This window comes from Erythrolamprus reginae, chromosome 8 (genome assembly GCF_031021105.1).
Source record: "Erythrolamprus reginae isolate rEryReg1 chromosome 8, rEryReg1.hap1, whole genome shotgun sequence".
Taxonomy (NCBI): domain Eukaryota; kingdom Metazoa; phylum Chordata; class Lepidosauria; order Squamata; family Dipsadidae; genus Erythrolamprus; species Erythrolamprus reginae.
Genome location: NC_091957.1, coordinates 23,458,516 through 23,472,364, shown reverse-complemented (window position 1 = coordinate 23,472,364; position 13,849 = coordinate 23,458,516). Strand labels below are relative to the sequence as shown.

The 13,849-nt window shown below is 44.8% G+C and overlaps 1 protein-coding gene across 4 annotated transcripts in view; it reads left to right on the top strand.

Moving 5' to 3' along the window:
* The window catches only part of CLSTN1 (calsyntenin 1), a 62,656-nt gene that overhangs the window by 42,425 nt on the left and 6,382 nt on the right, over positions 1 to 13,849 (top strand). For 2 of the 4 annotated variants that reach the window (XM_070759267.1, XM_070759265.1), the window contains 6 exons: positions 1,394 to 1,444; positions 4,078 to 4,235; positions 9,029 to 9,177; positions 10,059 to 10,285; positions 11,492 to 11,662; positions 12,240 to 12,385. In XM_070759267.1, the coding sequence (XP_070615368.1) occupies positions 1,394 to 1,444; positions 4,078 to 4,235; positions 9,029 to 9,177; positions 10,059 to 10,285; positions 11,492 to 11,662; positions 12,240 to 12,385 (902 nt within the window). The remainder of the gene's footprint in view (positions 1 to 1,393; positions 1,445 to 4,077; positions 4,236 to 9,028; positions 9,178 to 10,058; positions 10,286 to 11,491; positions 11,663 to 12,239; positions 12,386 to 13,849) is intronic. The other 2 variants (XM_070759268.1, XM_070759266.1) reach the window with 1 other exon arrangement.

Genomic DNA, 13,849 nt, shown 5'->3' with positions numbered 1-13,849 from the left:
GCTAGTGGGCGAAATGTCCTTTTCTTCTCCATAATCTTCCACTTCTCCCATGGCTGTTGTGTGCAAAGTGCCACCAGAGGGTCACGGAGGGAATTGGATAACCGTAATTGAATTGTCAATAGGGGGGATTAGGTTTAGCGCTCGGTCAAAACTTTAGCAGAAAGAGGAAAGCAGCTGGAGGAGATCTCCTTTCTCTCTTCCTGGTGACGCCACGGAGGGGAAAACTGCTCCGAATACATCTTCGGGTTTAGACTGCTTTTTGGTTTGTCCTTCGGAATTGGATTGGGGAGATGGAGAGTCGCCCCCTACCCAAAAGGGCATTGCAAACTTTGCTTAGCTACTTTTATTTTATATATTTAGAAAATCGATATAGTCCCCTATGCGCTGACGGCGACTCTCAACAATGAAAACAAAATTTTTTGGGGGGATTACTGTATCTTTTGGAATATAAGATTAGACACCGGAGTATAAGACGTACCTTAGTTTTCGGGGAGGAAAATAGGGAAAATAATCTGCTTAGCAGGTATTCATCTGGCTAGCATCCTTAGTCTGATGAGCTTCAGCACATTATTTGATCCCCTGGTCAGGGCTTTAAAAAAAACCTTATTCAGAGAGAATAACAATGAAAGAGCTTGCAAACCGGTAAAGCTGGGAACATCATTAGCACATGGAAAGAAACATTCAAAGCAAGTAGAGCAATGGAAAAAGCTCTGCTTGGAAAACATTCTTCGCAGAGAGTAACAGTGAAAGAGTTTGTGAGCAGGTAAGAACTGGGAACATCGTTAACACCTGGTTAGGGCTGGGAAGAAACTTATTCGGAGCAACTTAGAGGAATGGAAAAAACCCTGCAAAGACTTAGGGGCTTGGAAAACATTCTTCACAGAGAATGTAAGAGCTGGGTAGATCATTAGCAGCTAGTTAGGGCTGGGGGGGGCGGGGCGGGGAAGCTACATTCAGAGTATAAGACACAAATTATCAGCCTCTTAGGGAAGAAAAAGGGTGCGTCTTATACTCCCAAAAATATGGTACTTAATTTTAAAATGACCTCATGCCCATTGGCAACAGCACGGGGTTAAATAACCCACTTGTTGGGCTCCATCCCACTCTGGGCTCCCCAAACCCTCTGTCAGAACCAAATCTTTAGAGCCTTCGGAAAGACTGCCAAAAAATGGCAGCTAGTTTAATTTTGGCAGGGACAGAGTTCCCGAGGGAGGGAGCCACCACGGAAAAGGGCCTTCTTCTGCATCCTACTCACTTATCTTAACAAACTGGAATTGCAGGTGGGTGACCCATCCGGGCCTGAACTGCGACAGGTTAAAATATCCAGGCCCTACCTAACCTCCCCCTTGTTCCTGTTTTTTTCCTTTCCTCCCTGTTTCTTGCTTCTCTGCAGAATATACGGGAAATGAGAATGACACCGACCAAGCGACCGAGAACCCTACAGGTTGCTGGCAGTCTAATTTTTCTCTTTTTAATGCTTTCATGTCCAAGGCAAGCTGTGGCTTCATCACATACAGCATGACCGGCCAGCATTGCATTACTACGGCCATTGGAGGGACACATAATCACATTGCCGAGCTTGTGGGTTTTTTTTTCATTGCACTTTTCTTACACACACACATATATATATATTCACCTCCTCTGGTGTCTCCTCCCCCCCCCCCTTTTCGCAATAACCCCTCATGCATTCATTTGCAAGTTGCTAAGCCATGAAGATGACCTTGAAATGAGCTAGCAGTAGCCCTTAGACTTATGTACCAGAATCAGCCTATTTCCCCCACTCTTTGGGTCCTCATTTTACTGACCTCGGAAGGATGGAAGGATGAGTCAATTTTGAGCCAGTCAGTCAGGATCGAACTGCTTTCAGTGCACAGAGTTAGCCTGCAATACTGCATTCTAACCACAGGGAGGGAGGAAAGGAAGGGAGGGAGGGAGGGTATTTACTAGTTATATACTGCTTCACAGTGTTTTTAACAGCCCTCTCTAAAGTGGTTTACAGAGTCAGCCTACTTTCCCCCAGTAATCTGGGGTCCTCATTTTACTGACCTTGGAAGGATGGAAGGACGGAAGGACGAGTCAACCTTGAGCCAGTTGGTCAGGATCAAACTGCTTTCAGTGAGCAGTTAGCCTGCAATACTGCATTCTAACCACAGGGAGGGAGGAAAGGAAGGAAGGAAGTGTATTTACCGTGTATATACCGCTTCACAGTGCTTTTACAGCCCTCTCTAAGCAGTTTACAGAGTCAGCTTATTTCCCCCAGCAATCTGGGTCCTCATTTTACCCAACTCGGCAGGATGGAAGGCTGAGTCAACCTTCAGCCCAGTCAGGATCGAACTCTTGGCAGTGGTCAGAGATTCAGCCTGCAATATTGCACTCTGACCACTGTGCCACCACAACTCTTACAAACTTGGTTGAGAAATCTCCCCAGTGGATGGTGGCTACTGCAGGGTGGGACCTATCATGGACACTGGCTTCCCATTGGCCCATTGTTTGCTTCCTTGGAATTAAACAGCCAACCCAAGGCGACGCCTCTGTAATTCAGTTCCTGTCCAGTGAGGGATCTTCAGCCATGGAAAGTCGCTGGCCCATCTCGGGTCTCTTAGCCCAATATCGTGTCACAGTCTCGTCCTTGAGGAGGCAGATCCCCTAAGGAAACGTCCTTGGAGAAAAAGCAGGATCTAACCAATCCCATAAACCGAAGAGGGAACAGGATAAATCGCAGAGGTGTGCACAAAAGGGAAAATGTTTCCCACCCCCCTTCACATCCCCTTCTGGCCTTTCTCACGAGCCCATTTGGTCAATTCAAGCAAACCCTTTCAAATAGGATTTTACAGGGCCAGGCTGGTGAGGATTAGTGGTGAGTCATAGAATGGTTCATGTCCAGTTTTTTTCTTTTTTCTTTGGCTCTTCTTCGTGCATTGCAGGATGATGAGCAGATGGCTATGCTCCCTGCTGACTCACCTGTCTAGTTTTGGAGGACATGACTCGCTACCTTTAACTTCTCAGCTTGAGGCCACTGAATCATTCTTGCTTTGATTTAAAATTGCCTATTGCCAAATATCCAGCAAAAAGGCGTCTTTTGATTATCATCATCAACTTAAAACAGCCTCACTGAAAGCCAAAGGAAAGGATGGCTTTCCTGCAAATAGAATAGAATAGACTAGAATAAAAAATAGAATAGAGTAGAAAATAGGAAAATAGGAATAGAAAAGAATAGAGGAAAATAGGAATAGAAAAAAATAGAGGAAAATAGGAATGGAATAGAAATAGAATAGGAGGAAAATAGGAATGGAATGGATAGAGAGAAAAAATGATATCTAAAGGTTAGATGAAAGTTGCTGAGAAGATGGGATTTCAGTGAAAGCTATATATATTTGCATACAAAAGAACAGTACTTCGTGTGTGGATTTTTATCAATGGGGGTAATAGGAGAGAGCTACTAGAACAGGAAGAGATCTCAATTTGATAGGTGTTTCCTAGGCTTCATCAGTATTTTTCAACCTCAGCAACTTTAAAATATGTGGTTTTGATTCCCAGAATAGCTGGCTGAGGAATTCTGGGAGTTGAAATCCAGATATCTTCAAGTTGCCAAGGTTGGGAAACACTGGTCTAGATCAATTTATATGGAATATAGCCATAAAAACCCTTGCATGAACTGGATTTCAAGACTTGATCACAGGGTGGAAATGTAGCCATCCCCATCCTGTTCCCCCATAATCTGGGCTTGCACTGCAGTCTTCATCTTGGATCTTTGTTTCCTCACTTTCCAATCACCTGTTTTAGACAAGCTGTCTTAAAATAAAGGCTGCCTGACAGGTGTCGGTTTAAAGCCCACTCGATTCCACGACCAAGCTCGCTCATCCCATCCCTGCCCCTCGCTGCATGAACGAGCATCCGTTTTATTTTCCGTTCCTCCCCATCGCGCTTGAGCATAACCGCGAGCCGAACTCCGGAACGGGCAACTCACTAACTGCATGCCGTCGAAAAGCAAAAGCCGAGCAGGGGGCGCGAGTGCCATCAGGCCAGAGAGGCCGCCGAACGCCAGGACTAAGTACGGCTGCTTTTCCTTCCTTCAAGGTGGCGAGCAGCGGATGGCTCAGTTCTTCCGTGGCAACTTGGCCGGCTTGACCATCCGCTCGGGCAAACTGGAAAGCAAGAAAGTGATCGATTGTCTGTATACCTGCAAAGAAGGCCTGGACCTGCCCACCACGGACGGCACTGCGAAGGGCCTCAAGGTATGGTTGTGACCCGGCTCTCCAAACACGACAAACCCTCTGAAGTGAACGTGAATGATTCCTTTTATTAGGAGCATTCAGCAGCCCTGGCAAAAAGTTTCTCACTCAGGCTGACAAGTCCTCTCGTCCAGAAGATGAATTTGTTTATTTATTAGATATCTATGTCGCCCTTCTCCCAGCGACTCAGGGCAGCGTACAATATCATAAATACAACAATACATGAAAGAAATCTAATTTGCTTTAAAAGACTGATATAGATTGCTAAAAGTGTTAGAAAACCCCATATACAGTGGTACCTCGAGATACGAGTTTAATTCGTTCCGGACCTGGGCTCTTAAGTCGAGCAGCTCTTATCTCGAACGACTTTTCCCCATAGGAATTAATGTAAATAATTTTAATTGGTTCCAGCCCTCAAAAAACTCACAAAGTTAGTCTAAATTATGCAGAAAGACATGTTTTTAATGAAGAAATGTACATGTACATATAAATGAATAATGAAGTTTCTTTCACTTAACTTGTAAACTTTCTTAAACTTTTAAATTTACATATGTTCAACTTCTCTGCCACCCAATCCTGTAGGACAGAGGTCCCCAACCCTTTTTGCACCAGGGACCGGCTTTAAGCGATCAAGAGAGGAATGGGTGAATGAATGGATGGAGGGTGGGAAGGAAGGAAGGAAAGGGGGAAGGGACAGGAACAGAGGAAGGAAGCAAGGAAACTTATGAAAGGGGAGAGTAAGAGAGGAATGAGTGAAGGGAGGGAGGGAAGAAGGTGGGAAGGAGAAAGAAAAGAAGAAATAGAGGAAGGGAAGGTAAAAGAGAGAAAGAAAAAGAGCAAGAAAGAAAGCTGCAAGCACCCCCCCGAGCCCCCCAGGCCGGCTGCAACCTTTTAAAACACGCGCGCCGCTTCGCAGCTGTCTCCTGAAGCCGAACGCGGAAGTTAGCGTTTGGCTTCAGGAGACAGCTCCTTGGCGCTTGTATCTCGAATTTGGGCTTGTAAGTAGAACAAAAATATCTCTCCCCTCCCAGCTCTTATCTCGAGTTGCTCTTAAGTAGAGCAGCTCTTATGTCGGGGTTCCACTGTACAGACATACACACTCAACAGATGCAATCTTTCCTAATATTGGCCGGAGAAAATCTCATCGTTCATGGCCCCTATGCCTGCCGGCAGAGGTGGGTCTTCAGAGCTTTACGAAAGACTAGGAGGGAGGGGGCAATACGTATCTCCCGCGTGAGTTCATTCCAGAGAGCCGGGGCCACCACAGAGAAGGCTCTTCTCCTAGGCCCCACCAGACAACATTGTATGGCCGATAGGACCTGGAGAAGGCCGGCTCCCTGGAACCTAACTGGCCACTGGGGTGCAAGAGGCAGAAGACGGTTCTGTAGGTAGTCTGGTCCTAAGCCATGTAGGGCTTTATAGGTCATAACCAGCACTTTGAGTTGCGCCCGGAGACCAATTGGCAACCAGTGCAGTTCATGGAGTGATGTTGAGATGTGGGCAGATCTTAGTAGCCCCATTATAGCTCACGTGGCTGTATTTTGCACAGTGTGCAGTCTCCGAACACTCTTCAGAGGCAGCCCCATGTAGCAGCCCCAATAATTATCTCCATCCCCTGCCTTTTATCCCCAGAGCTAGGGTGGGGCTTCACTAGCAGCGGTGACTCTTCCGTCCCAAGGACCGGCCCATAGATTTCCACTGCTCTCCTCTCCTCTAGCTCCTGCACATCTACGCATCAGGCACTGGTGGACCCAGCTGTTCCTCCTCTTCCTCATCAGCCACCTCCAGATCTGGGGGGCTGTTGACTCTCCATCTGAGGGCTGACGGATGGCCCAGGCTCTGCCTCTGTCTCCCCCTCTATCAGCTCCATTCCCTCTTCTACCCCCGGGGCTCTGAGGTTGCTTTGAGGCTGACCCTGACTCCCATGCCACCTCCTCTTTCTCCTCTTCCTCTGATTTGCCTTCTGGAAGGTTCAGCAGCCGACAGGCCATAACAAATACTCTCGGATTGCTTATTCCAAATCATTTAGTTCTTCAGGTCTCAACATTTTCCCAATACACCCAAAATGATCTCATTTATAACATAGTAATCAATCATAAAGAATTTTTCATTTAAACTATTTCCACTCTCTCTGATTTGGAATAAGGTTGATAAAATAATGAAGACTGATATGGGAAGCATAATGGTAATTTAAGAAAACTATACAAATGAGTATTGCTTTCTATGGGACATTTGGTTATGATAAAATAGGTGGAAATGAATGATAAATAAAAAGATTAATAAAAAACGAATAAGCAAATTTGGCTTAAAATTAAAAGGCATGAGAAAGAGTAACTATCTTGGTAAAAATTAAGCGAATAGCAGTTAATTTGGGGAGGAAATTTTGTGTGTGTGCGCGTGCGTGTGTGTATACTGCTCAGAAAAATAAAGAGAACACTCAAATAACACATGCCAGATCTGAATGAATGAAATATTCTCATTGAATATTTCATTTGCACAACTATTCCATCTGCACAACAGCATGTGAAATTGATAGTGTTGCTTCCTAAGTGGACAGTTTGATTTCACAGAAGTTTGATTTACTTGGAGTTATATTGTGTTGTTTAAGTGTTCCCTTTATTCTTTGAGCAGTATATATACAGGATGTGATATATATGTATCACATGTTTTTGCTGAATTTTTAAAATTAAGGGAGACTAGCACTATTTTGGCCTTATTCTGGCCTCATCAGCTAGCCATACCCTTACTGGGATTTGATCCTGTAGCTTCTGCCTTGTAAGGCAGAGAATTAACCTCTAGGCCACAGGATCTGATCCCTTCAACTTTGTACCAGGGAGGGGCTATACATATATTCAGAAGCACAATACTTTCATGAAAATATGTCTGGAATAAATCAAGAATATATGAATGATTGATTTAAAAAATGTATAAGTATGTATTTACAATACTGGAACATTTAAAGGTATTTAAAGGTTAATGTATGGGTTGTTGAAAAAAAATTAAAAATTCTGCTAGAAGTATTCTCAGAACGCTGCTATGGAAGGGGCCCAATTATGGGCCTTTGCAAAGGCAAAGAGAAACCCACTTCGGCCTCCAGACTGGTTTTGCTGCAACTCACAGCAGCTCTGGGCCAAGCGAAGGCTCTTGCAAATGGTTCAAGTTTCAAACGTTCCTTGCTTCTTTAACGTAAAGAAAAGTACGTGCTGCTTTAAAACTCCTGTTTCCTTATATTTTAGCAGCCTTGCCATTTATTTATTTAGCCTGCAGCAAACACGTGAAGAAAAAAAAGCACTTCGCAAATACATCCTCGATGAGCCAACATGAAATTATTTACAATTTCAAAGCTTGACTGCATATATAGTCAATGCATGATGGAGCTGCATCAAGAAAGTCTGAGGTTTCCCTGATATGCACTCAAAAGAAGGTTGCCTTTCTCCTGGGTTGGATGCCCAGCAGGTTAGGCAGGCAGGCAGGACTGTGTGACACCTGCCCTCCACCCCCCAGCTAAAATGTCAAAAGAGTTTCATCCAGAGTTTAAAAAGCACATTTTAACCAAATTCTTCTCCTTCCCTGATTCTTCATTCCTCATTCAGTTGCTAAGTCTCCCAGCTGGCAAGGAAACCTTTCAAGGTCTTTTCTCCCCAATTCTCTTGTTGGGAGAAAGTGCCACAAGCAGAAACAAATGGAGACATAGTAGAGATTTTTTTAAAAAATCAGGAGCTTAGAAAACCATCAGTACAAATTTAATCTTTCTCTCGCCTCATCTTCCAAGGCTGGAACATTTAACTAAAAGTGAGAGAGAGAGAAAACCTTGATAAAGCACTTGATAAAGTCCAATGTGAGTTGAAGCTAAGTTCTCTGAACCAGGTAGTAACTAACACCATTTTATTGTTAAACCCCTCTCCGTGGCATCTACCCTTATTTTTCTTTAGAAGGGAGGATAAGTTGCTGGATAAAAGAGATTTTAAATGCAGACTCTGCTTTGGGAAAGAAGTAAATCTAAGAAAGAGAATTGCAGTGGCCCAGAGGAAAGGGGACAAATTCCAGCATGCAACTCCATCATGCATCCACTATATATACAGTCAAGCTTTGAATTTGTAAATAATTTCATGTTGGCTCATCAAGGATTCAATTCAATTCAATTTATTAGATTTGTATGCCGCCCCTCTCCGAAGACTCCGAAGGATGTACAGTGGTTCCCCTGCTTATGAACTTAATTCATTCCGTAACCAGGTTCTTAAGTAGAAAAGTTTGTAAGAAGAAATAATTTTTCCCATAGGAATCAATGTAAAAGCAAATAATGAGTGCGATTGGGGAAACCACAGGTAGGGCGGAGGCCCTGTTTCTTCACAGGAGATTCCTAGAGAGGCCCCACGGAGGCTTCTCCTCGCCTTTTCCGGCCCTGTTTCCTCCCAGAAGATTCCTAGAGAGGCCCCACGAAAGCTTCTCCATGCCTTTTCCGGTTTGTAAGTGGAAAATAGTTCTTGAGAAGAGGCAAAAAAATCTTGAACACCCGGTTCTTATCTAGAAAAGTTCGTAAGTAGAGGTACCACTGAAAATGTGAAGTACTTTTTTTCTCTACGCATTTGCTGCAGGCTAAATAAATAATGGCAAGGCTGCTAAAATGTAAGAAAACGACAGCTTCTAAGCAGCGCACATTTCTCTTTACATTAAGAAGCGTCCGTTATTCTACTTATAGGATTATTACACTCCACGCCTGGTTTGATTTATCAGAAAGGTTTCCTTCCCTGATAGGGCTGCCTTCCTAGCAATCTTCTGGTTTCTCCTCATTTCAGATCCACATGAACCCCAGCCAGTCAGCCCTGAGTTTAGAAGGGGACGACCTCGAGAGGTTCGACAAAGCCATGCAACGCATTTCATATGTGAACTCGCGTCAGTTCCCCACACCCGGCATCCGGCGGATCAAAATCACAAGCACTGTGAAGTGAGTCTTTGTGGCGGGCGGAGAAGGTGCAACAGGGGGGTTGACTCAGAGGGGTGTTTAGTTATTGTGGGGCAGAGCCTTTGCCTTGGGGCCTCATTCTCGTCTTTTAGAGAGACCAGAAATTTAAGGTTGGATGGGGTGGGCTAGGGTAGGGTGGGAGAAGATAGAATAGGGTAGAAAATAGAGGAGAGAATATAATAGAGTAGAATAGAAAAATATAATTAAATATAATTCTTTAGAATAGAATTCTTTAGAATAGAATTCTTTAGAATAGAATAGAATAGAATAGAATAGAATTCTTTATGGGCCAAGTATGATTGGACACATAAGGAATTTGTCTTGGTGCATATGCTCTCAGTGTACCTAAAAGAAAAAGATACATTTGTCAAGAATCATGAGGGACAACACTTAATGATTGTCATAGGGGTTAAATAAGCAATGAAGAAACAATCAATATTAATAAAAATCTTAGGATACAAGCAACAAGTTACAGTCCTAAGTGGGAGGAAATGGGTGATAGGAATGATGAGAAAAAACTAGTAGAAATAGAAGTGCAGACTTAGTAACAAGTTTGACAGTTTAGTAGAGTGATGGCATTCGGGCGGGGGGGGGGGGAGGGAACTGTTCTTGTGTCTAATTGTCTTGGTGTGCAGTGCTCTATAGTGACATTTTGAGGGTAGGAGTTGAAATATGCACATAGCAAAATACAAATATCTCTAGTATAAACTCCCCCCAAGAAGAACAGCATTGGCTCCCTCTTATGGCCAACCAGCAAATGACTCTTAAAGGTACAGTCTTAACTTACATTGTTAGCTTCTGTATTGCAACACCCAACATAGTTACATACAGTATACTAACAGTCACCACCTCTTATTCCCCAGGTGTGCCGACAACGAAGCCTGCATCGGCATTCCGCTTGTGGAGGGCTACATCATGGTGTTGCAACCCGAGGAGCCCAAAATCAGCCTGAGTGGCATCAATCACTTCGCCCGTTCGGCTTCAGAGTTTGAGAGCTCTGAGGGCGTCTCTCTCTTCCCCGAACTTCGGATCATCAGCACCATCACTCGGGAGGTGGAGCCCGAAGGCGAGGGAGAGGAGGACCCTACAGGTGAGACACGGGGACTGAGGAGGAAAGGAAAGGCTGCCCGGAGCCCTCTTCGTTTTTCAGGCAACCACTTTTCTCCAGAATGGAGCAAACAGCATTTTCTCCATAAAATGCAAGCGGAAGTTAATTTTGGGGAATGTTTTCTCTTCAACTGAGCTTTATTTTGGGGGGTATCTTTTTTATTCTGCACTGAAAATCGGGTGAGAGGATGCAATATCAGAGTCAACAAGGTTTGAGGGAGATGGGTGGTGAATGGATGAAAGGAAAGGAAGGAGAGAGGGGAAAAAAAGAAAGAGACAAAAAGAGAGAGAAAGAAAAAAATAGAAAGAAAGAAAAAGAAAGGGAGAGAGAGAAAAGTAGTAAGGAAGGAAGAAGAAAGAAGGAAAGGAAGGAAGAAAGAAAAAGAAAGAAGGACGGGAGGGGGAGAGAGAAGGAAGTAGGAAGAAAGTAGGAAGGAAGAAGAAAGAAGAAGGAAAGAAAAGATCTAATAATGATCTAGTGGTTAAGACTCCAGATTAGAAAGCGAGAAATTGTGAGTTCAAGTCCTGCCTTAGACATGAAAGTCAGCTGAGTGACTTTGAGCTAGTCCCTCTCTCTCAGCCCAACCCACCTCACAGGGTGGTTGTGGGGGAAGAAAGTAGTAAGAGGAACATGTGTTGGATATGCTTGCTACCTAATTTGTATAAGCAATAAAGGCGGGCTACATTTAAATATAAAAAATGTTGGGTACATGGCAGTGAGGACAGGATAGATCCATGATGGCGAACCTATGGCATGCTTGCCAGAGGCGGGACGCAGAGCCCTTTCTGTGGGCATGCTCACTGTCGCCAGTTACTGTTCATATGCGCGTTAGTCAGCCAGACTTTGCAGGTGCCGAGGTGAAAACGGACTGAAAAATGACCAAAAAACATGAATGCACAATCTGGACAGCTGGTCTTTGGGTTTCCAGTGCTCCGGCACGCATACATGCGCATGTATTTTGGGTTGGGTACTTGATGCCAAAAAGGTTCACCATCACTGTACTAGATGAAGAGAGAAAGATCCAGCATCCATCGTAGGCAGCCCAGATTTTTTATAAGGAAAGATCCCAGTCGCGGGAAACAACTAGATGAATGGGTGGGCAATGTCTTGGCAAAACCTGGACAGCCAGGATTTTTTTTCTTATTTCCTTCTTCTTGATCAGTTTTCCTCCTTTTTTCTCCTTTCCAGTCCAAGAGTCTTTGGTGTCCGAAGAAATCATGCACAATTTGGATACCTGTGAGGTCTCGGTCTTGGGGGAGGAGCTGAACAGGGATCAAGAGAGCCTAGAGGTGGACCTGGTACGGCTGCAACAGAAAGGGATGGAAATGAGCAGCTCAAGCGTTGGCCTCATTCTTACTGGTATGGCCCTCCCTTTCCCTTCACCCCGGGAGACAGTTTACGCGTAGCACTAACTCAGTGGTCGGCAACTTTAAAACACTGAAAGAGCCACAAAGGTCCTAACTGGAAGCCCCCTGTTCGATTCTGAAACTGACCGGAAGTTTACTTCCCCTACCATATAGTCTCCTCCTAGCATGGCATCCTTTTTGTTCTGTTGACCAGAAGTCCACTTCCTGCGCCATAGAGTCTCCTAGCATGGCATCCTTTTTCCTCTGCCAACCGGAAGTCCGGTTTCCCCACCATAGAGTCTCCTCCTAGAATGGCATCCTTTTTCCTCTATCTGTCCTAACTAAAAGCCCTATCAATTGTGGAGCCAACTGGTGACGGGGAGCCACGGTAGAGGGGTTGAAAGAGCCACATGCAGCTCCCGAGCTGCCGGTTCCTGACCCCTGCAACTAACCCCACCCAGCTATCTTTCCAGGACATGCCAGATCCTAAAATCGTGGCTTGCAATCTGTGACGATCGGGTTTTGCCAAACACGGTCTCCAAGACAGCACCAATTTTTATGTTTAACTGACTCATGTCTCTTCTCCGCAGGGGTGGACACCATGGCCAGCTATGAGGAAGTTTTGCACTTGATCCGGTACCGTAACTGGCATGCTGACTCGCTCTTTGACCGGAAGTTCAAGCTTGTGTGCTCGGAGCTCAACGGACGCTACGTGAGCAATGAATTTAAGGCGGAAGTAAGTGAAGGAGTCTTCTGGGACTTTTGAGCATCTGGATTTCTCTCCTGTTGAATGTATTGTGACCATCTGCTGATGGCACAGAAGTAGACTTGTTTTTAATGGAGGAATACAGGAGCGGGGACGTAGGAGGAAAAGCCACCAGTCAATCCTGTGAGAAAGGAATTTAAAATAACCTCCCACTTGAGTGCACTGGGGTATGCGGGTGCGTAAAGTTTCTGTCCCTTTGCCCCACAACAAACCCACTCCCCTCAAAAAATGGCACGTCTGGAATCCTTGAGTGCTCTCTTTCCTGATAGGACTAATAATCCCACACAGAGAGCCCTCGACTTAACAACAGTTCATTTAGTGACCAAAGTCAAAATGGCACTGGGAAAAAGTGACTTATGACCAGTTTTCCCACTTAATAACCATTTCAGCGTCATCTCCATGGTTGCGTTGATTTACATTCAGATGCCTGACAGCTGGTTCATATTTATGGCGGCGGCAGTGTCCTCAGGTCCCCTTTTGCAACTGTTTGACAAGGAGCCAGATTCACTTAACAACCGTATTATTAATTTTAACAAGTGCAGCGATTCATTTAATGAGTGTGGCAAGAAACATCTTAAAAGGGGGCAGAGCTCACTTAACGAATTTCTCACTTGGCAGTATAAATTCTGGGCTCCATTGTGGTCGTCAGTCGAGGGCTACCTGCACAAGCTATTCGAGAATTGTAGGCATAGAGCTGCATTTCTCCAACTGGCGTCTTCCAGATGGGTGTTCTGCCCCCCGAACATATCAAAAGACACCGTTTGAACGAACTTAACTAATTATCAGTCAAACTACTGCTAATAACTGGCTTAGCAATGGAGACACACACACACAAATCAAAAAGCAATCCTTTCTTGCAAAAACTCAGCTGCTAATTAATCTTCATTAGCAGCTTGCATAAGTTCAAGCAGTCTTAACTCAAAGCAATGCAATTAGTTCTTCATATCTCATGTAGTTTCCAAAAGCTTGGCAAAATGTTCAGGAGTTTTCCTTGATAAGAAATCCAAAGCAGAGAAACAAGGATTCACAAGACACTCAGGACAAAAACACACAGCTAAAATGTTGTTTCCTGCAGCCTTTCAGCTGCCTCTGATATCCTTAAGTAGATTAGGGGAGTGGCCAATTAGCCTCCAGTCTTACTCCCGAGGAGACCTTCTCTGGAGTAACCATTCGTTTCTCTTGGCAGCTCTGTGTGCTCTTGCATCAAGAAGAGGAGAAGCCTCTTCTTCCTCATCAATGCCAAGAGGTGCTGGAGGTTCTGAAGGCCCCAGCTGAATCTCTGCCTCTGGCACTGAGTTCTCGCCAGCCTCCTTACTGTCCGACTCGGGTGCCAGCTGCAGAAGTCACTGGCGCATCACCAAGTCGGTCTCCTTCTCGAACGGGGTCTGCTATCAGCTGCATGAACTGTTGGCAGGCCACAACAATGGGAGACTA